The sequence below is a fragment of the Ylistrum balloti genome, unplaced genomic scaffold (genome assembly GCF_031769215.1).
Source record: "Ylistrum balloti isolate Yb309-2 unplaced genomic scaffold, AGI_CSIRO_Ybal_v1 Utg369850, whole genome shotgun sequence".
Lineage (NCBI taxonomy): Eukaryota > Metazoa > Mollusca > Bivalvia > Pectinida > Pectinidae > Ylistrum > Ylistrum balloti.
The window spans coordinates 503,648-528,167 of NW_026782003.1; the positions used below are offsets into that span (position 1 = coordinate 503,648).

The following is a 24,520-nucleotide window of genomic DNA, read 5'->3' on the forward strand; positions in this document are numbered from 1 at the left end:
AGTTACTTGATCAAGAAAATATAATCAACAAGTTCTCTTGGGTATGAAAATGACATTTATAGAGTATAGCCACCAAACTTTAGATATAATTCAGCTTGTTCCGGGGAAACCCTTGCCACTCCTAATCAATGCTACCAGTACCCAGTTTCATGAATCTTTCTTAACTTGGGGAATTTTCCTTAATTTAAAATTGTCCGTAGAAAAGCATTACTTCCTCATTTTACTTTTCCCCTATATTTCTTATGTGTTTCTTTGTGAGTAAATTAAGTTAAGGAAGATTAATGAAAATGGGGCCTGTACTTTTATTGTTTGGCAATTTGGAAACTGCAATGATGTTTAGTTTGAGATAGTCCTACACATGCTCAATTGGGTCCATGTCTGGTGACATTGCTTGCCATTTGAGTACCTCTATCACTTGTTGACGATGGTCTTGCACTAGGTGGGCTCTGTGTGGTTTATCATTGTCATCTGTTAGGATTGGCTGATTAGCTAATGGATGGGCATTGAAGTGTGAAACCACTAAAGGTCAAAGGATCTGATCATAGTGTTTATGTCCATTTAAAGTTCCATCAAGGACATGCTAGAGAAGCTTACAGTTTAGAGAAAAGAATCCCCAAACAGTTACTCCACATCCAAATGTGTTATTATTGTGACCAGAATGTGATTTTAAGGTCATCTGACCCAAAGGGTAATGATGACCTATAGTCATTGTGCTTTGTCCGTCGTCAGACGCTGTACGCCATCCACCGTGCATTAACTTTTGACATTTCAAATTTCTTCTCTAGTTCCACCAGTTGGATTGGGCTCCAACTTGCATGAAATGATCTTGAGATGATCCTGACCAAGTGTTGTTATTTTTTGGGTATGTCTGAAATCCAAGATTACCGACATGACTGCCAGCTTGAAAAACATATTTCAAACTTCTTCTCCAGTTCCTCTGGTGCCATTGAGCTAAAAGTTGGTGGGAATGTTAAGGAAAGGTAGCCAACAAAGTGTTGTTATTTCAACAACCTTGACAAAACTTCAGCAGCCAGGGAAGCCATTTTAAAACATGATAGCCGATCATGGTTTCACTGTGAAATACCTATTGAAAACTTCTTCTCAAGTTTCACCAGTTTGATTAAGTTTCAACTTTACTGTTAAAAAGTAGGTTACACTTGTTACAGTTACGTACTCCTCACCAAAACTACAACTGCATCTTGGAAAACAGCTTCTTAGTAAGATTTCATTCAAAGTAGACAAAAGAACCGTTCTCCCTGCTGAAAGTTTTTGTAGTCAGATTACCGTTAAAGTTTGTGGACCTCTTGTTATGGTATGCCATAATTTTTGATCTCCAAACATGGATCTTGCTATCTGTCAGACTAAGTAAAAAATCACAATTAGACCAATATACTCTTCACCAAGATCTCATATTCCACGTGCCCACTGCAGTCTTGCTTGTTCGTGCCTTCAAGTCAACAGAAGATGTTTACTGGGTGGCAAGTCGCTTATTGTTCAAACATTTGTTCAAGGCTATCTTGCTTACATGAACGTTGACATTCCATTATCCTCTGAATCTATTGGCAGAAGTGAATGAAGTCTTTTTTCTCTTTCTGTTGTCTTCTGAGGTCTGCCAAACCTGGGATGCTCATCAACATCCAAGTTTAGTTCAGATGCTTCATTAACCGAGAAACAGTAGAATGGCTGACATTAAAATGTGCAGCTGCCTGCCTGTGTGTCAAACCAGCTTGAACAATTCCAAAAGCTTGCTACTTTTAGCATTTTTTTATGTGCCAATTTAAAGTAAAAGCAGTTGTGAGATTTACCAGCAATACACATGTAAATGCTGCTTTGGATGAGAGAAAAAGAATTGTGGGTACCCAAGCTTAATCCAGGTTATCATTAAGTTTGACGTAGCAATTTGTGGCAAAAGGCACCAAACACAAAAGGAAAAGCCTAGTGGAGTACAGTTTGATTTTACAAAAGGAAAGTTGAGTTTGGAGTAAAATCATCGAACTGAAATTGATGGTCCCATAATACTTATGTATGGACTTTATACTTCTCATCCATATGTAAAGAGTGTGTATTTCTTATTTGTACTGTAACATGAAGTGTGTACTTCTCATCCATATATAAAGAGTGTGTACTTCTCATTTGTACTGTAACATGAAGTGTGTACTTCTCATCCATATATAAAGAGTGTGTACTTCTCATTTGTACTGTAACACGAAGTGTGTACTTCTCATCCATATATAAAGAGTGAGTATTTCTCATTTGTACTGTAACATGAAGTGTGTACTTCTCATCCATATATAAAGAGTGTGTATTTCTTATTTGTCCTGTAACATGAAGTGTGTACTTCTCATCCATATATAAAGAGTGTGTATTTCTCATTTGTACTGTAACATGAAGTGTGTACTTCTCATTTGTACTGTAACATGAAGTGTGTACTTCTCATCCATATATAAAGAGTGTGTACTTCTCATTTGTACTGTAACATGAAGTGTGTACTTCTCATCCATGTATAAAGAGTGTGTACTTCTCATTTGTACTGTAACATGAAGTATGTACTTTCCAATTATATATTAAGAATGTATGTTTCACATCCATGTACACAGTATATATCAATCAATAGACAAACATGGAATGTGTCCCATCCGTATAAAAGGGGCATGTACATCACATCCCAGATGGATCACAAGAGATTAGATTGAATCATTGAATTGATCATATCAGTAAGAGACATTAGTGTTGCCAAGATAGGGCCCTAAAACAGCCCTCATACAGATATAACCTACTTACTCATTACTGAAACAGTATTTTATCATAATCTTTCAAAGAAATTGTTTTTCATAGTATAATGACAGAGTATTACAGACCTCTAAGGTAATTCAGGTTATATTAATGTAATGATAATCCTATGTGTCACTTTGATCTGACAAAGCTTTCTGATCATTTCACAGGCCTATCTCCGCAGGATGCGTATGAATTGCTGGTCAGGAGAATACAGAACCTGCCAGAGAGGGATACAGCTGTAGTCTACAATATACTCAAGGTCAGACCTTTTTTCTTGTCTACAATATATTCAAGGTCAGACCTTTTTTCTTGTTACAATAATACTGAAGGTCAGATCTGCTTCACTTGTTTACAATAATACTGAAGGTCAGACCTACTTCCCTTGTATACAATAATACTGAAGGTCAGATCTGATTCCCTTGTTTACAATAATACTCAAGGTCAAACCTACTTCCCTAGTTTACAATAATACTGAAGGTCAGACCTACTTCTATTGTTTACAATAATACTGAAGGTCAGACCTACTTCCATTGTATACAATAATACTGAAGGTCAGACCTACTTCCATTGTATACAATAATACTGAAGGTCAGACCTACTTCTATTGTTTACAATAATACTGAAGGTCAGACCTACTTCTATTGTTTACAATAATACTGAAGGTCAGACCTACTTCTATTGTTTACAATAATACTGAAGGTCAGACCTACTTCCATTGTATACAATAATACTGAAGGTCAGACCTACTTCTATTGTTTACAATAATACTGAAGGTCAGACCTACTTCCATTGTTTACAATAATACTGAAGGTCAGACCTACTTCCATTGTTTACAATAATACTGAAGGTCAGACCTACTTCCATTGTTTACAATAATACTGAAGGTCAGACCTACTTCCATTGTTTACAATAATACTGAAGGTCAGACCTATATCTCTTGTCCACAGTGATACTCTACTTTTCATCTCTCTGGAAGATCTTTCATCATTACTTCACTTTTAAGTCCATTTAGTTTTAGTTTCAAGAAAATTATTGGTGTTTCCCCTCTACAAAACCAAATAAAGCTGCTTTGAGTGAAATTTCTCTTGAAATAGCTTGTGGTATAAATGATAGTTCCCTTTTTTATGTCATTATATTGTGACGTGATGGTGGGTCATGCTACAGGCCTTATATTTTGCTGATGTTGTACTTACACCTGTTCCTCAAATGATTGTGTAGACAGTCTTTCTATGACCTTTCGAGATTCAAGGACACAAAATCAAACTTGAAACAAAACCAAATATCAGTACTTGTGCCAAAGCATTGCTGTACACAGATGTTTTATTTTCATTTAGAAGTAATTGGATTCTAACTTTGTTGATATTGATTTTTACCTCTAATGTTTTGTTAATGTGCTAATGTATATTTTTAAGGTTATTTGCTGTGATTTCAAAGATCACATTTCAAAATTTACATAATTTGATTGCTTTTGCGTATTGAAATTGGTGATTTTATTCAAGATTTTGTGTTGTCGTGACAAAGCAGTCGTTATTGAAACCCCGATGAAGCTTGTCCTGTCCGTCCCAGAAGGCTGTTCACAGTATCAGGAATTGAATATATTTCATGTGTCTGTAACGATGATAATCTGTTTTAGGTTTTTTGTGTTGAAAACTTGGTAGCCAATTTCCTATGCATAACTTTTTGTTAAATCAATGAAAAATAAAAAATACACAAATTTTTCTTAAAAGTAATATATCAAGAATTATTACTGGAAACGTGAATTGTTTTTGTGTATATAATTTGAGATTTTTATTTAACCATGTCCAAGGCTTTCCATGTAATCCGACAGAAGTCTATTGATTGCTTGTCATTTGTCCCCTGTAATGTCCTGGAAATAAGAGAGACATCTTTGTTGCTTATAAAAAAGAGGAAGTTTATCTTGTTGTTATATATCTGAAATATACTCGAACATTTCTTCAGTTTGGGTCTTTGATTCGAACAGAGAAGTGCTGTTTATGTAGCAGTGTTTTCCAAGATTCACTAATCTAGATAAATATGGTTTATTTTTACATGTTTCTGGAGTATGATGATCCTAAGTTTGTATACCTGGTAATCCAAAATTGTTGTTTTCAGATGGAAAATCCACAGAGCTATGATGAAATGGTGGAGATAGTTATGATTGGTCTTAGGAAACTCTGTGAGAACAAACAGAAGGAACACTCCCATATATCAGACAGCAAACTTGTCCATAAAACTGAGGTAAGGGGAGACTACTTTGTTAAACCACGGACTTATATACACACATATATATATACATATACATGTGTATATAAGTCCGTGGTTAAACACACCAGGCATTCCAGGACAAGGGAGACAACTGTGTTACATACTAAGCATTACACACAAAAAGGACACGAAAGACAACAAAATATCCCAAAAATGTGTGGTAGCATGACAGAAAAAAAAAAAAAAAAAGATGGGAGATAACTCTATTGCCATGTGTCCATGTAACTCCAACGAGCTTATAGACACTTATGTGAATGATATTGACAAAATAAGTAAGGTTTCACAATGGATACTTTATTATTTAGATACACACTTCTTGTACTGCAGTTCGGATAAGCCACAGAAAAAGTATATGTTTTGTATAAGGGAATCAAAAGCTGATGGTTGATGTGATAATAATATTCTATTCAGAAGTCTTGTTTGTACTTCATCAATAGTTTATTATTCATCATTTTAGAAGGAACCTATGTAATAAAAATTATAATAACCAAATTGAATTTTTTTTTCCAGTTCAATCTTCTGGAGGGGAAAGGAAAGGCAGCTTTGGCCTTGGACAATTTAAAGAATCGATGCAAGAAGAGTCTTGCTCACTCTTTTGATAATTTACTGGTATATATCATAATTTATTTCATGGGGTTGCTTAACTTAATTACAAAAATGCTGACTGATTCTCATTTTACTCTGAGCTTTTAAAAGCTATTTCTGATTAATATTTCTATTAATGATTTATTTTATATTCACACACATTTTGTTAACTTTCAATAGATATATGCTTGATTACTTCAAACACTGTACATGTTTATTAAAGGAAACAGTCACATTGATATATATGTTTTAACTGTTTTCTTAACTGAAATTGATTTCATATTGGAGACTTTACAAAAATTTTCATGCTTCTTTCCTTGAAATTTTAACTAGAACCCTTGTAATGTGTAAAATTTCAAAAAAATCTTGCTACGGGTACTTAGCTAATATTTTGGCATTGAAAACTAGAACATTTTCTTTACACATGCATTATTTGATAGTTGAACTTGACCTTAACAGGGCAGGAAGAAGGAAGAGGCTAAGGAATCATTCAGGCAGAGAAGTGAAACAGCAGACAGTGAGAGCAGCATGACACGCTCAATGGTAATGGCCTATCTCTTTCTGAAGACACTTGACATACCCTATCTGTAGCAGCCTTTATTGCAAACAAGATACTGTTTATATTATATAAAATAATGTGAAACCAAAGTTGACCAACAGGTATCAGATGTAATAAAAGTTGGTATAACACTTTGTGATGCACTATAATAATGTAATATCAGTGTTTTCATTAACAATGTTCTTCTATTTCTTGTTTAAATTCTCTGTTATAGTAAGTGCACAGTGTCTCCACAGATTGCCTTATGTTTAATATCTAAATTATTACATAAAAAATGAAATAAAGCATTTTTATGGTCTGAGATCAAGGTTGCGGAGAATTTTGTCTTTGGTCCATCTGTCGTTTGCTTTTTTGTATGATAATCTGTCCAGCAATTTCACACATATGTTATCAATGTACAGAGATAATGATTTCGTATTAGGCATGTATATTTCTTAGGACAACCCTTTCATTTGGAACAAACTTTTATGACCTTGACTCTTGACTTTGACCTTATTACTCCTAGGGTACCATCAAATTCTAAAGATAGATAATTTCTTTGTTTCCTTCAATAACCTTATTTTTTACCATTAGTTTTTAACCAAATTTTTTATATATTGCTTTTTATTATTGGGATCTCTAAAAATTTTGAAGTTTGTCAAAATCTGTCAATATTTGCAAGAGCTACAGGGTTTTAAAAATGATAAAATTTATAATTTCTCTGTTTTATTTACATAACCTTAATCTTTATTGTCAGATTTGAATAAAATTTGATATATTGGTTAATATCAAATGACACCATTGATAGGTTCCATAATGGTTTAAGTCTGTATATGCAAGAGCTATGGGACCGACACACTCTATCAATATCTTCAAGAGTTAGTAGACTTTTATTATTGCCTGAATTGCAAGGAAATGTTTACTGCAAAAACTATTTTGACTGAACGTCTTAGCCCTTGTATTTGCAAAGCCTTCATAAATTGCAAAACTTTTTTTACTTTTGTGCAATATGCATTAAAAAATGATTGCCACATAAGCAGCTTGGAAATATATATGTGTATATATATTTGTCTTTGGTATAACTAAATGGAGATAAAGAGCTGAACACAGATAAAATCAATATATAAGAAATCATGTGTTCATAGTTATGACATCAGACACACCACTCAATCAATGCAAGAAAATGTAAATACTTATCTCATGTTTATTTGTTATCAGATGTAAAACAAAGCTCTGCTTGCAGCCATTTGTACCAATAATTATGTGAAAATGACTTAATGGTTTTGTTTAGCAAGGGAATTTACTTTAGAAGAAAAACTGTATTGTATTTTGATATTTACATAATGTTATTTTAAACAATACCTACAGTAGAAGAAAATATATAGAATTAAGTTATTGTTCTTCCTTTACCAGGATTCTTCTGCCACATCTACACCTGAGGCCTCTCCTATGCCATCACCAGCGTTCACCAAAGATGTCCATTTCCAGTTTCCAACGGGCCCCCAAGTTCCTGTTGAAACTTCTCCACCCTCGTCTCCTAAACTAGGACGTCCTCGCAGTTCTACTGTTGGGGCCATGCCTGATGCAGCCCTCAAATCCCGCTACAACAACAAAGGCCACTTAGAGTCCTCACAGGAAGACTTTAAACAGCACGCCTCACGGAGGGCTAGTACCAATAGTCCTATGAAACAAATGTGAGTTGCTAAGCCTCAGAGGTGAAATTGTCCTTTCTGTTTTCTTTAGTCCACAGGTACTGGAACCATAAATAGGTAAATAAAGGTTAAGGGTATACAGAGGATAAGATATTAATTATAGGACTAATCGTTGGGACCATTAGGGGTTGAACTGAATTGTCACACTGATTTGGGATCACTGCAGATACAGTACGACTGCTGTCAGTTGGTAGGTGATATTAGTTGTCCATGTGTTCTGTTTATGGTGATTGACTTTGCTTCTTACTTCTACAGGTTCCTGTTTGTGGGGAATGTATCCAGACGAAACACTCCTCCATCTTCCACAGATAATACCAGCAATGGGACCCCACAGAACTACACCCCCAAGCGACGTGGGTCCTGGAGACAGGCCATCTTCAACAGAGTTGTCACCCCTGCCAGAGCTCCTATCAGCCCTTCTCTGCCTGGTAAGATTATCTATAATGTTACAATCCCAATCTTCAGTGTCCAAATGCTTTACTGTTGTAAATACTTCAAGCTTTTTCTGCTGATATGCATACAAATCTGCTGGAGACTAGTTGACCAGGAAAATACTCTTCTTAGCACTAGTATGAAAGCACTATGCTGAAGGGAATTATATGTCACCTTAAATTTGAACAAATTTTACAGATATTTTTTGTTGAAAACAAAATGATGAAAAAATTATTTTGAAGTAAAGAAGGCATTAAACTTTAATGTTTACATTAAACTTAAATGTCTACACAGTAAACAGAATCTGTTGTTCATAGAAAACAAATGAGACAGTTATGAGTACCAACGAAACATTAAGCATACAATTAAATGTTTTTAGACAAGCAACATCAGATTATAAAAAAAGGGGCCACATTATAGTGAAAAATGGTCACACTACCATTGTTTCATTGTATAATGAAAATAAATTGTTCACCACACAATTTGAGATACTCAGAACGTCTTTATCATTAGCCCTCCATCTGTTGGTTGCATGTTTGATGCCTACGTGGGGCACTTGCCAGGTACTGGCCACAGGTCAGTGGTTTTTCTCCCCTGAGAATTCTGGCCCTCCACCAGTAAATTCTGGCATGTCCTTAAATGAACTTGGCTATTAATAGGAATTAAAACAACAATAAATTAAACAAATATAACAATTGCTCAAGCACTAGAAATCTGGCTTTCTCTGATTTCTTAACACAACTAACCGTTACTTCTCAATAGAAAACATTTGAAAGTGGTTTGAGTTTATTAGAAGATGATTCTGTTCCATTACGATTCAATTTTGATTCCAGATTGTTTTGTCAGTTTTTAAGAAGTGACAGTGGTTATCAAAGAAAATAAACCATTAAAAGTTACTTTTATTTTGTAGATATTTCCATTCTTACCAGATTTCTGAAACTGTAAATTTTCACAAGTTCTGTGACTTTTAATCGTGACTAGGGAATGGATAAAGATCGGATATTATGCCTAAAATAATCTGAATATATCTCAATAAGTGAAGTGTTGAATTATTGATCTTTTACGTATTTCCTGTGCACAGCTGTAGATCTTGTCATCAAATAAATCACTGCATCAGCCATTCATTGCCATACGGTACATCGAAATGGAGTAAATGTTCTTTTGATTTGAAAGTTAATGATACATGAGAATGCTAGAATTTGAATTTATTTTTGCTTTATTTCGAGAACTTTTTTTAATGAATTGGTAATTTGTTATCTGTCCTGAGCTTAACAGGAGAAATAATCATACAGATGTGTATGGTTTTATTTACCTGTACCCAATTTCTTTTAAGCTTTTAAACTTTGTTAATGATGATCAGACTATAAAGGAATCCTGAAATCGAAATACATGTATATGAGTTTTCACTGATCTTATTCTAATCAACTGATTGTATGATTTTCCTTCATTTTAATTGGTTGCTCTGGGTGATACTGTCAGCACAGTGTATATATACAGATGACACAGAAAAAAGTCATGGAAAAGTGTGATAATAAATACATAAATTTCTAGATATTTTTATTACAATCAAGGAATTTTTTTGCTCTGATTAGCATAAGGACATTAAAACTATCAAATATTATGTTTATTTACCATAAACTGTTATACTTTCATTATACCAAGGATAACAACACACCTACCTGAGGACATGGTCTGTTTAAACAGTAGGGAAGTAGAAAGGCATGTGAAATATTTAGCAAATGTTGCTCTATTGAGACAGGTGGCATGCCTCTGTGATGCTGTGTGACTTAGATATTTAATATAATTCAGGTGAAATAATTCTTTCATTTACTCAAGAAAGAATCAGTTCTGATTCACAGAAGATGGTGTATAATACATTTTGTGTACTGGTGTAAAATACAGCCCTCTTCTTGACATCATGGACCATTAATTTTCTCTGGCATAATTTACCATAATCCTACCGGCCCAGATTCGACACATTACCAGTACTTAATACTTCAAGTGAAGGGATGAGCTATTCACTGGAAAATGGGACAGCATTTGTTTGTTATTCTCCTCAATAGCCACAGATATAGATGGACTTATTAGTAAGCATGGTGTTAGTATTGCTAGACAAATGTCTTGGTACAGAAAGTGTTAGCAGAGTCATATGGTAATGACATGTGTGACATACTTTAGAAAGACTAGGAAGAATGCTCTGACTTATTACAGAGAAGCAGGAGGAGATTGAGGTGGAAAAGCAGAAGGAGAAGCCACGCCTGAGTCAGCAGGAGATCCGTTCCCTGTGGAAGAAGGCTATCCTGCAAACCCTCTTACTCATTCGCATGGAGAAAGAAAAACAGGATATGAAAGGTGAGAACTCCAATGTGGGTTAGTTGGTAGGTCATTTTATTGTTATTTATTAACAGAGCAATATACATAGTCATAATGTTTACTTCCTATCATCGGTCTGTTGATAGGTATTTATCATGTCAACAAAGAGGTTTACTTAGTGCTTATATGGATGTGAGAGAGGTTGTTTAGGCTTGTGAAGGAGATAAAAGGCAAAAGAAGAGAAAAAATTTAAGTTGCTGCAAATGTTCAAGTAGACTGATTGGTATGCAATGTAATTTCGCACAGTAAGTTTAAACTCTATGACCACAGGCCCCACTTGTATAAAACATCTCAACTTGAGATTTCCTCAAGTCGAGATTTTCCTCAGCTGATATCTCCTCAAAAACGGCTTGTATAAAATTTTCTCAAGGAACAGGAGGAAGTCATCGGCTAGGATGTCCTGAAATTCCTTGAGGAATTTTCATACAAGATATTTTCAAGGAGATATTAGCTGAGGAAAATCTCGACTTGAGGAAATCTCAAGTTTCTATGTTTTATACAAGTGGGGCCAGGGACGTAAATTTGATGAGTAGACATAATCAAGATGCGCTTAAATCCTCTAAAATATCTGATATCTAGCGGTTTGGGCAGATCTGTAGATAGGCTGGTGTTAGTAATAGTGGTCCATTTAAACAGGTTTGTAGGCTGTATGATGTGAGTTACCTTGGTCTTTTTACACAGGTTTGTAGACTGGATGGTTTGAGTTACCCTGGTCTTTTTACACAGGTTTGTAGGTTGGTTGATGTGAGGTATCCTGGTCTTTTAACACAGGTTTGTAGGCTGGATGGTGTGAGTTCCCGTGGTCTGTTTACACATGTTTGTAGGCTGGATGTTGTGACTTATTCTGGCCTATTTGTAAAGGTTTGTAGACAGGTTGATGTGAATTACCCTGGTGTTTTTACACAGGTTTGTAGACAGGATGATGTGAATTACCCTGGTCTTTTTACACAGGTTTGTAGACTGGATATTGTGACTTATTCTGGTCTGTTTGTATAGGTGTTTACCCTGGATGGTGTGAGTCTTTTGTAACAGGTTTGTAGGTTATCCTTTTAGACAGGTTTGTAGACTGGATGTTGTGACTTATTCTGGTCTGTTTGTAAAGGTTTGTAGACAGGATGATGTGAATTACCCTGGTCTTTTTACACAGGTTTGTAGACTGGTTGGTGTGAATTACCCTGGTCTTTTTACACAGGTTTGTAGACTGGATGTTGTGACTTATTCTGGTCTGTTTGTATCGGTGTTTAGGCTGGATGGTGTGAGTCTTTTGTAACAGGTTTGTAGGTCATCCTTTTGGACAGGTTTTTAGGCCGTATGTTGTAAGATACCCTGGTTCTTTAAGACAGGTTTGAAGGTATACAGTAACAAAGCATGGGTGAGTTCTGGTTTTCTTTGTGTTATTCTCTGTTCGTTTTCAGTGTAATATTGCTGTTGTTAAATTGACAAAACTTGAAAATGAAACATTTTAGTACTGGACCTGTCATGTTATTTATTAATTCTATGTATTTAAGAAATCTAATATGATAGAAGTTTTTGTCTAGTACACATCCAGTATATATGTCCGAGTATACATAATGTATTGATTGTGTCCTGTCATTGTTTTCTGTCTCATATCTTTGTATAAAGCACCATATATTTATGTATAAAGTTAAACATGCATTTTATATGTTTACATGCATGTATAGTGTGCCTGATTTCATGTGCATTCATTATATGCCCTTCAGGTCATGACCTTTACTGCTCCATTAAGGATCCTGATAAAGGCAACAGTATTATTCACTGTATGCCTATTCTTATCTAGTTTATGTCATCATGTCTCCTTCCTGGTCTAGCATACATCATTCTTTGGTCATTCTTATCAGGCCTATGGAGATCATCATTACATCTCACCTCCTCTTGTAGCTTTCAAAACTTTGTGATATCCCTTCCCTCTGCTTCAAATTCCCAAATATTCTGATGGCCCTGCCTGATTTCCGAACTCACTGATACCCCTGCCTTTTGATTCCCAATCTCTTTGATACCCCATCCTCCATCTCAAACTTCTTGATGCTGTCTGCTCTCTTTCTCCTCTGCCTCCTTCTCAATCATTCTGATATCCTTTCCCTCTCTCATGCTTTCTTCACAATATTGTAGATGCACCTGCCTCCTTCACAATCTCTCTTATATCCCTTCCTCTTTTTCAGACTTTCTGATACCCTTGCCCTGTCCTATGCATCCTTCACAACCTTTCTGATGTTCTTACCCTTTTCCTCAAGTTTCCAAAACTATTAAGATGAACCTGCCTGATCCCCTACATCCTTCTGAAACTATGACCTGCTCTCTCCCTCAAGCTTCCCAGCTGCTCCCCGACCTCGCTAAAACTTTCCAAACTTTTTGACTCCCCTGCCTCCATCCCAAACTTCCTGATGTCCCAGCTCTCCCACCTCCTTAAAGATTTCCCAGCTTTCTGATTCCCCTGCCTCCTTCCCAAACATTCTGATGTCCATGCCCTCTCTCCCATGCCCTTTCTCCCATGCCCTCTCCCTTACATCCCTGAAGCTTTTCAAACTTATTAATGCCCTTGCGTTCTCACCTGCCTCTGTCCTTATTCTGGTTACGAGGCTTCTGTTATACCTCCTCATATTTACCACCATGTCTATCTGTCTTCCTCTGCATCAATGATAGGACATTTTGTCCTTTATGGACCACGCTCATTGGTTATCATCGAAGGTAAGCATCTACGGTAACTAGATTTAGAACTTTCATCCTTTTTGTTTGGATGCCTTTTAGCCATGTTTGATTCATGATTATAATTTTCACAATTTAATTGATACTTTATGGTTATTGATGTTTACAACATGCCTTAAAAAGTTTTAGTAAATAAAGCAATTTAGATAGAAGGATAAATAAATCTGGATGAAACTATGTGTTAATCCCTGTATTTGATTATGTAACTTATTGACTAATTTAACAGTAAAAATTCACTTCTTCATGCTTTGAAGAAAGGAGATATTTATTGGCCATATTATAAATAGAATTCATTAAATTAAAAACAATGAAAACAACATCTATCTGCCTGCCTGTCTTGAAATATTTTGGTTTGCCATTTTTGTTTTCATCAGTATAGAAGTAGAACGGTACCGAAAGTAAAGGCATGTTACTTGTTAATGAGGTCATTAGCAGAGTAGGTCACTGCCATCTAGTTTCTATGTTCACTGCCTATAATAATTTGAAGGGAACCTTTTGTCTTTGATTTAGCAATATTCACTATTCTAGGTTTTTGTGGTCAATATTTTTGCAGATTCAATTGTAGACTAGCTTAATATGCATTCTTTATGAAACTTACATGGTAGCCTTCTAGGAGACCGTTTTGCTGATATTGTGTTGTCTTTGGATTAATTTAACAACAAAACATCATGAAGTAGGTCAATGTGCCTTTTTGATGATACAGGACATCATTTTTGCTAGGAGTATCTCTGAGATAGACCAAACCTTCTTTACCTAAAAAAATCCAAGGAAATTTCAAATATCTTCGTTGACAATGATCACAGAGGCAGAAATTGGTGTTTACTTGAAACGTTTTTTTACTTGATCGTTGTTTTAATTTTTCAATGTGTGCATGTTAGTTTGATATATTATGATTTTATGGAGATTCATGCATGACCGATCACCATTGCTGTTTATTTTCTGTTGTAATTTGTATGGATTATTTATCAACATTATTTCCCAGACCATTTTTTATCTGGCTGTATGTGCTTTATGTATAGTTGAACCGAACAATGATGACAAAGTGTACAATATCAATCAGATTTAAATCTTTAATCACCAGGTCATTCAATCATACAAAATCTTTCCAGATACACATATTTTCCGAAAACACATTTTCCCCCATAGTATCTATCATTTATGGTACCCAGTAATTATCTTTGTACATACATATATATATATATAATGTTTCCTTCAAATGCATTTGAGGTAGGTTAGCATATCTCCAGAGCATTTGGGCTGTAGTTTACCTTTGTCTTCAGATGAAGAAGGATATCTGAGTTTATTGGGATTTTTATGACACCATGACAGAGAACGACAAAATATCTATTAGTATAAAGGCAGTATATATATCAATTTTGTGATCAAATCAATATCTAGCAGATTTGAAGAAATTTGTACACAAACACTCACACAATTTAAACTGTTAATACTTTGTTGTTTCAGCACGTCAGAGCAAAGCACTAGAAAAGCCAAGTCTGGACTATGAGGAGATAACTCCATGTCTCAAGGACATTACAAGAGACTGGGAACAGATGCTCCAGGCCACCAACCGCCACACCAATACTGTAGAGCCAAGGAAACTATTAAACTGTGTCAAACAAGGTTTCAGTATTACTATGTTAATGATTCATACTTAGTTTTAAGAAATAAGTTTGCAAATTCGTAATAAAAGAAATTTACAAAATAATCCATCAATAAGTTATTACATCAGTTCTTCAGTACAATGAATAAAGCACCTTAAAACAGGCCTGAAGGTACACAGGAACATTTTACTTCAGTGAATAAAGCATTCAGAAGTTACCAATGATTGACAGCAAAGATTCAACGAGAGTGATCATTCGTCCCTGTGCAATCACTTTTGAAGTCAATTTTACAAGAAAATAGTAAATGTTATACTAGGTAATCATGAAAATGAGCAGAAAATACAGTGTTAAATTTTGAATGTATATCAAGAAACTGGTGGTCAGATCAAAGCAATATTTTCAAATTCTTAGGTGTACCAAAGAACCACAGAGGTGACATTTGGTGGTTGTTGGTGGAACAACACCAGCTTCATTACCCAGGAACCCAGGCCAACATGCCGTCCAGGGACTACAATGAACTGCTGCGTGAACTCACGGAATACCAACACAACATTCTCATTGATCTCGGTTGGTACCTAGTACAATGTATCTCATAGATTGTCTTCTGTAACTTTCCTGATATATTAGTGCAGAATCTCCTATGTGTAAGTGACAGGTATAAACTACATTTGATAGATTTAATTACAAGATATGGTTTCAAGTCTGTTAGCAGTGTCTGTAGAAAGCTGAAGACAATGTTGGCATTATTGTGAATATTAGTAAAGAACAAGTGCATTTTATAATCTTCAGATTTAAAATTTTTAAGATTCAAATTTTCTTGTTTGATAAATTATCAAATTGATTTATTGTTCTTACAATTGAACCAAGAGTTAAGAGCAAGTGTTTATTTGTGTAATAGGCCGAACTTTTCCTGGACACCCATACTTTTCTACCCAGCTTGGACCAGGACAATTGATGTTGTACAACCTGCTCAAGGCATACAGTTTACTTGACAAAGAAGTTGGCTATTGTCAGGGCCTCAGCTTTATTGCTGGCATTCTCCTCATGCATGTATGTACACAAGTTTAGGGTTGTCGTGGATACAGAAGCCATAATTTCATCAATGTATCTTTCTGTTTATAAATTATTATCTACAATATTGATATAAACTTACCAGAAAGCTGTGTGATTTAAGTTAGGATAAACAACACCCAGCATGGACCCCTTATATACAGCCTATGGATAGGAAGCATCTGGTATTTTATTTTAGTTTTAATCAACGTGGTCATAAGTGGTTATAGTTTGTAATAACAATTCATATTTTGTATGTTTACTGCAGCATATACATGTAGTTGGTAAATGAGGTTTATGTATAATTGAATTTGCTGGTTACATAATAGTTGCACCCTTTATTTGTATAATTTTCTTTGGGATATTTCAGCTGTGGTACATATTCAATTTGGGCATTTTACTTCATTATGTAATTCGTAAGTGCCCCAAGAATTCTATTTGGCAGTAACTAGTTAAGTTGCCTTTCTTCAGGTACATAGCTTGGCCAGCAGCTTCGATATCTTGACGTCTGTTTAAGTATTTACTTGTTGGCTGGGTAATACTGAAGCTCTACAGCTGTTATAGCCCCTTAGCCCATATTGTTATAATGTAATAAACTGTTAAGATTCTTCTCAATGTGCCTCTGTGTAATTTGTTCATAAATCAAGGTATTACCAACACAGCATCATTCATTGGGAATGTAAATATCAGCTTTGAACATAGATGTTTGTGTTAAGTATGGTTTGTTTGTGTACAAAGCTCTTCGACCCTAAATACCATATTATGATAGTTCAGTGTTTGATAATAAAGGTGAAGGACATATACTGTATCACTGATATGCAAACAATTTGATATTTTGGTGTTTCAGTATTATCTCATTCTCTGACATTCTCCTCATGTCAATTCATATACAATTTGTATGTTGTTTCAACTCAGCATTTCCCACAATGATCTGTAGCACTACTCTGCCTATACCTAACCACTTTACACTACAGATGGATGAAGCTCATGCTTGGGAAACTTTACGTCACATGATGTTTAACCTTGGACTCCGACGACAATTTCAGCCCAATATGATGCCTCTACAGGTAAATTACATGTCCTTAGGATTACACCACACAGTGACTGTATATACAGGATGTCCAGCCACATATGTAACCATTTGAATTGTTGATGTCTTTTTCCTTTAATATTACTTCAGACATTGTTAACATATCCAAAATGAATTACCTGGTAAATTTTATTTTGTGAGTTTTGTACATTTTCATTAAAATATGATTAAATCGGCCAACTTGTTACTGAAATATATTGTTTACAGGATATGCTAAAAATGGCACCTTTTATTAGAAATTAACGACACCAATATGATGCTTGAAGTCTCTGATCAGAGCAGGACATGTCTCAACTATAACCTTTTGTATTGCATGTTTGACTGTGGGCTTAGGTTCACATAAAGAATCCGGTTGTGGGTTGCAGAGGATGACTTACAAGTATTCCCATATATAAATAATCTAGAGAGCTTAGATCAGGGGAGGAAGGACCCAATCATTGGTTGTTTTAATTTAAACGCCATTAAGATACACTGTATCATGTTTTCCTTAGTTTTATTTATATTATTAAATTCTGTCGACTTGCATTCCTTTTGAGGTATGAATAAAAAAGTTGGTTAAGAAATGATAAAGTTACTTAATATTTTTATACTTACATATATTACACCCTGTACACTAACAGAACACTGACATTTGTCTGGGGAGAGTCATGGAGATGAAAACCTGTAACCTACCAACCAACTAACTAACCAACCAACTATACTCACTCAGAACTATGAATTATAATTACAATTGTGCCTTGGTTTGTTGGTAGATTATAGCATAAAGTCAGCAATGAAACAACTGAAAAATCAAACTGTTGTTGTTGTTGATGTTGATCAGTCCAAGCAGCTTTTTAAAAAAATGTTGGGTTTTTTTTCTTTCTTTTTTTTTGTTAAGTATTTTTTTTATTTCACTGACAACAAATCTGATGTTCACTCTTACTAATTAAGTCTATAAGTATTAAGTCAGTTATGTGATTTACCATTGATTTATTTGTCTGGCATCAAACCCACTCCTGAAAACAGGCTCCTTAATACTTACATCACTTCAGTAAGGCTGTTTACAAATGCTGTTCCATTGGGATAGATTCTTGAAACATGGATGTATTTAATAATAATATTTAATATCCTGTTTCGCTTTCATGATGAATACCTTCTTCCCAATCCATAATAGCCCCCTACTTTGAATCATAGTTTTTGTGCCCAGAACTTATTACAGGATAAAATGGTTCATTTATTGTCTCAAGAATCTCACAAAGTTTTACCACTTTGGATGAGATTGTTCAGTATGTTAATTCATTGCTGGTTGTTATCTCCCTTTGACCTGTGATTTATCGATTTACAGATACAGTTGTACCAGCTGACGAGGCTAATCCATGATAATTATAAGGATCTCCATGACCACTTTGAGGATTATGAGATAGCTCCAAACCTCTATGCCACACCCTGGTTCCTTACACTCTTCGCTTCTCAGTTTCCTCTCGGATTTGTCGCCAGAATGTTTGGTAATTATGAAAATCATGAACTCGCATCCAATTGATCATTTATATTCTGTGATGACAAATTTGTTTTGTTCAATTGGTGACAGTCTCTGTTAGGATTTAAGAGATCTCAAAGAATGGGGTAATAGTGGAAAGGGTTGGTTGGATGATTATTGTAAATAGTACCAATCATATGTTCTCTTGTCACTCAGAGCATTCTTCATTTCTTTTTTTGATAAAGCTGAGGATTCTTGTTGGGATACTCAGCAAGAATGTCTTTATCTAGGCAAACACAAAATACATATGTTTCTTGTTGCAGACCTGTTCCTCATGCAGGGAGTTGAGGTACTTCTCAAAGTTGCCCTGGTGTTGCTAGGCAACCACAAAGAACTCATCCTGCAGTGTGACTCATTTGAGAGTATTGTAGAGTTCATCAAGACAACACTTCCAGAAATGGGCATCATACAAATGGAAAGAGTCATCAACCAGGTAAAATACCAACATAGGGTACAAACATTATAATTATAGAATCTTTTATTGTCATAAAGGTTTTTAAGTACGTGTCTTCAGAGTCTGGTGCTTTGAGTTGTGGAATTATGGTGATGAATGCATGACAAAAATGTGTACATATTAAGAGAATTAATTTTACATGTGTATCATTCATTTACCTTGTATTTATTTTATTGAAAGCTGCTGTGTTTATAAAAGCTTATTGTGAAGTGGTTGCATATTGAATAGGATTTGAAATATTTTGTTTAACAATATACCTGGTAGAACATGGAAAGTTTGTTTTTGGTTGATGCTCAATATAGTGGTATGAATTGATGTAAGGAACAGTTTAAAAGTGGGTCTAATTATGGGTGAAACAACATAATTTTTGTCATATTCGATGTGTTCAAGTCAACTGTAATGTTTATGGCAGGTGTTTGAGATGGACATCACCAAGCAGCTACACGCATATGAGGTAGAGTACCACGTCCTGAGGGAGGAAATGCTGTATTCTCCTACCAAAGGTGAGGCTGATGTCATCCATAAACTCGAGGAAGTTAATCAGAAATTAAAGCAGCAGAACGTAGAACTACTGGAGAAATTACAGTACTGTAACAGTCATCAACGTAGTCTGGACAGCACCATACACAGTTTACAAACCAAAGAAGCCAAGCTCAAGTCACATATCAAGACTCTAGAAATTGAGCGCAAGGCTCTGCTTAATGCTGTAACCAAACTAAAACAGCATGTGTCGGAGGAGGAATTTCAAAAGTTAGACATTTGTTTGCCACCAATGGCTCCTAGTCTGCCATCATCACCCTGCCATCAGCCTGTAGGGGGTGCTAGTGCAGCCATGCGGACTATTAATAACAAATTAGCAGTGAAGCGTGACACTCACTGACCTGGATGTATCAGTGTAGTGAAGTGATGGAAAGTTAGATCAGATGTATGTGGAGTGGATGAAGAGAGGAATGGAAATTGTTTGATGATATGGTGAAATGTGATTATTTTTCTAAAAAGGATCTCTTTAGTGTTACTATCTCGTGTCGTTATAGCTGTAGCAATTGTTCTCTCTGGTTACTTCCTGATTAGATGTTATTGAGAGGATATTCGGGCAACCGACCATCAACACCAATAGTGTTGGTTTCATCTTCTCGGATTCAAATCCGCAATATATTATTAGAGAAATTGGAACTGAAACAAAATTGATGTGTTCTGTAATGAAGAAAAAACAAGCTGAGAATGGCAAACATTTGTCATATTAGTGTCCTTTACATTTAATTATTTATGTTTCACATAGTGCAATTTTATATAAATTTCCTGATATTTTCTCTCTTGACTATAGTGCAATTGTGTTGGACAGTAGGTATCATGCAAGTTTTGTAGTTGTCAGAAGTGAAATGTGAAACCATTAATTACATAACTCACCAGTGTGTTTGTTGTCTGTTCAGTCTGCTGAATCTTTTCACAATAGAATCACAATACCTGGCTACTGTGCACAGTGGTCTTTTGTGATCACTTCCTTATTGTGAGATGGGTTTGCGGATATATGCTAACTTTCTGAAACATGCAATCTTTGTTGAAGAGATTCACATTTTTAAAATCAATGAAAAGTTTCAATTAAATAGACTTCCCAAACCTACACTCTTGTGAGGTACCTAATAATTAAAGGGAAATAATCTTATCACAACTCACTGCTGTCAGAAATAAAGATATACACATTTTATTGAAAAATTGCCCATTCAGAAAATAGAGATGTCCATACTAGATTTGTTTACTGTCGGACATAATTCACCTTTTTTTTTTACCTATTGTATGTTAATTTTACATCAATGGATTTGTTAAATTACTCTGTTGTGTTTTATTCTTTCTTATCAATTTGATATTGTTTTGAAATATTCTGCTGAATTGAATGAATTTGTGCTATACCATCTGTTTTATGCATTTGATTGATTTTACTCTTACAAGTTATGATCGAAGGGACCTTCATTTTCAGGAAAACCTTGTAGTTTTGATATTTATATACAATGTCATCTCACTGTTGATATTATGTGCTGATGATTACTCATTTTCCAACAACTGATTTTTATTGTAGGAAAAATATTCAAAATTAAGTTATTATTGAAGTTTTAGTTATATTTTACTGCATTTTAGTTCGGGTATCATTATGTAGGACAAGTGGATTGATATTTTTGTCATAACACCTCGTCATCCATATCTTAATTTGTCCTACACATAACTAGAATAATCAGTTTCAGGTTATGATTTTTTGATATAATAAATTGGAATGGTACGTAATCAAGCATTTCCTGCTGTCTTAGGAATAAAAAAATATACAATTTAACATTTCATTCACAAGTCAAAATTTTTAAAAAGAGTGTGTATGAATGATGAATAGATTTCTACAAAATAAAGATGATGACCTTTAGACATAGTGAAAAAATGTGATGTGGTACTTGTATATGGAATATTTTAATTGAAATCTATGTGTTAAATTTTTTAAGTATATTACCTGTTAATAAATAATTTAGATTAATTTACTATCTACAAAACATGAAGTAGTCATATAAATGGTGTATAAAGTATGGTTACTTAGTAACTATGGATCAGAATCGTGACTCGTTTTTGTTGGATGTATAGATGAATCAGATTCTATGTCTAGGAATGTTACTTCCATATTTTCCAGCCTTTTTTGCTCAGCGGTCGGGCATGTGGCTTACATACCAGTGGGGCTTATATGTGGATCAAATGAAAAAAAAAATAGCTGAAAACAAGCCCTGCAGCGTATATTTGGGTGCGGTTTTTATAGGTCGGAAAATATGGTAGTTATAAGTGTACATTGTGATGGTATAGTACAAGCTGTTAGATATTAGGTATTACTGTTGTAGGTTAGTATAAGATTGTGTGTCAGTATGATTCTGTTATGCTTTGTGTATGTGTTGGTATGTGATGTCATGGTCTCTTTCTGCCGTCCCTGTTACTTGGATGTTAGTACTTAGTGCTAGTTACATGTATATATAGTCATATCAGGACCATTATCATTTCTATCAATACTGCAATAATTGTATGCGCTCCAAATTTAGCATGTTTCATCGTTTTCAGTCTAGCTTGGATATGTCGGTTGTTTTTTCCAAACAATATGTCATAGATCTCAGTTTGACTTTCTTGCATTCAGTTTTGTATGTTTACATGTATATATAATTTTCTTTTAATATTTTGATTCTTTTCCTTCCTAAACCATATTGGATCTCCCTTGTTTTTATTATTCCTTTTTTAATATTTTCATAGTTTACTGCTGAGGTTGTATCAATGCATTTAACATGCTTAAGTGATATTAAGTGATTTTTTATGAATTACACTCTACCATCATTGTCAAGTAAGTGTAAATTATCAGTGTAATTTGATAGTTCACCATAATAATATCTGTTGGTGCAGAGACCACTTTGATATTTTGGGGAAGCGGTATATGATAACAATATCTCACATATCATACCCCACAAGGTTTACGATAACATCTTATGAGTATATAATGTAGAGTAATGAAAGTCGCAATAAAAAATTGTCTGTCTACTTACCAATATAAATACATATTCATGTTTAAGATCTCAGCGGATGAAAGTGTAAAAGAATTAATTTTCTTGAGAGTTTCACTCAAGAATTATAAAGGTCGCAATAAAAATTGTCTGTCTACTTATCAGTTTAAATACATATTCATATTTAAGGTTTCAGCTCATGAATGAGTAAAATTATTAAATTTCCTGAGAGTTTTTTTAAATTTTCGTTTGGTAACCTTTCTTCATGAATTATTGGTCCACAAAATGATAAATAGTAGAAAAAAAAGACATTGGTTTATAGTACAACTGGTTTTGTAAAATTTTATTATCTCAGGAACTCAAGTGCCATCAAATTAGTTCTCTTTTGGAAAACTACATTTTTGACTCTCACAAAGTTCATGTATATGATTTTTCAGTCCCAGTGAGTAAACATTTTTTTAATCTGGAATGACAAAAAAAACAGAAAGAAAGAGAAAAAGAAACCAAATGATGCATGGATTTTTGTTTTCAATTCTAAAAAAGTAAGACAGATATAATTTTTAGTATTGAAATGTTTTAGGGATGTCAACAGAGAAAATCACTAAAACATTAATGATGCCTGAGACACTGAGAAAAGTTTGTGACAGAATATTCCAGGTTCCAGGGTTGACCTGCTAATCACAGTAAATCCCCCCTCCCAAACAAAAACAATGAAAGTAACAGGCAGCAGTTATGTCCAGGTCACAACACAATATACTGGCAAGTTAAGTATAAACAAACACAAAGTTTTCTGCACCAGAGAAGGATGGTAATATTAATCACTGTATCCTATTAATTTGCCTGGGAAGTATTCCCAAATCATTATATAAAACTTGAACTAATTACAAAAAGAGATTTCTGAAACTTGTTTGAAACACTGATACATTAACAAATACACCTTTACAAGATAGTTAGTGCTGAATCAGATAAAAACATGACACTATCTACTATTATAATGAATTCCTAAAGTAGTGAAGATGTATGTACATATATGTGTGTTGTCTGCTTCATTCATGTGTCTGTTGAAAAGTGAAAGCAAACATCAGTGCTTACACACTAAAATGATTTAATTTGGATCATGTTGGACACAGCAATACAAAATTGTCATGTGTTCAAATTTTTTTTCTTGTTTGTTTGCAAAACCTTTTTATTTTGTGTTCATTTTATCATGATAATACTCAAATTCTTTCAAAAGTGTTAACTTTTAGTCTTTGAATTCTGTTGTCTGTATGAAAACCTAGGACCAATCAGGTGTATATAGTAAGTTACATCTCATATCCATTTCATGCTGTAAGCATTCCTAAGGTTTGTGGTAATTTTTTTGATACTCATTGGGTGTTCACACTTCATAAACTAAACTCACATAATGCAGAATTGATTTTGGACATCATTTTGGTGGCTTCCACAATGTAGATCTTCTGTTTTATTGATCTGTTCTTACATTATGTTTATCATAAATTTAGGTCTTTTGATATCTTACAAGACATATCTTAGATGTCTTGATGATGTTATGCAAGATATGTCTTGATGATCTATGTTAGATATGGCATGATGATCTTATCTGAGATATATCATAATGATCTTATCTGAGATATGTCATAATGATCTTATCTGAGATATGTCTAGATGATTTTATCATAGTCTTGATGTGATCTTGAAATGCAAGTAATTCCAATGTATGTAGTAATTCATGGCATTAAATTCTTGTTTCATTTTAACAATTACTGGTACTGGCAGACGTAAAACATCAGTACATACATGTTTGTGTACGTTCATTCATTCATCCATTATGCCAACATGAAATTAGACATATAGAGTTACCTCCCTTACATGAACATCTTTAGAAGCTTC

General features: G+C 34.4%; 1 protein-coding gene across 1 annotated transcript in view; it reads left to right on the top strand.

The window, feature by feature from the left end:
- The window catches only part of LOC132545489 (TBC1 domain family member 1-like), a 56,300-nt gene extending 32,089 nt beyond the window's left edge, over positions 1 to 24,211 (top strand). Inside the window, exons 5-18 of the mRNA XM_060209171.1 lie at positions 2,943 to 3,034; positions 4,888 to 5,045; positions 5,547 to 5,649; positions 6,085 to 6,168; positions 7,577 to 7,857; positions 8,131 to 8,303; positions 10,519 to 10,659; positions 14,869 to 15,027; positions 15,420 to 15,575; positions 15,907 to 16,058; positions 17,033 to 17,125; positions 18,473 to 18,632; positions 18,928 to 19,097; positions 19,531 to 24,211. Of these exons, the coding sequence (XP_060065154.1) occupies positions 2,943 to 3,034; positions 4,888 to 5,045; positions 5,547 to 5,649; positions 6,085 to 6,168; positions 7,577 to 7,857; positions 8,131 to 8,303; positions 10,519 to 10,659; positions 14,869 to 15,027; positions 15,420 to 15,575; positions 15,907 to 16,058; positions 17,033 to 17,125; positions 18,473 to 18,632; positions 18,928 to 19,097; positions 19,531 to 19,998 (2,390 nt within the window). The 3' untranslated portion in view covers positions 19,999 to 24,211. The remainder of the gene's footprint in view (positions 1 to 2,942; positions 3,035 to 4,887; positions 5,046 to 5,546; positions 5,650 to 6,084; positions 6,169 to 7,576; positions 7,858 to 8,130; positions 8,304 to 10,518; positions 10,660 to 14,868; positions 15,028 to 15,419; positions 15,576 to 15,906; positions 16,059 to 17,032; positions 17,126 to 18,472; positions 18,633 to 18,927; positions 19,098 to 19,530) is intronic.
- Positions 24,212 to 24,520: the final 309 nt, after the last annotated feature.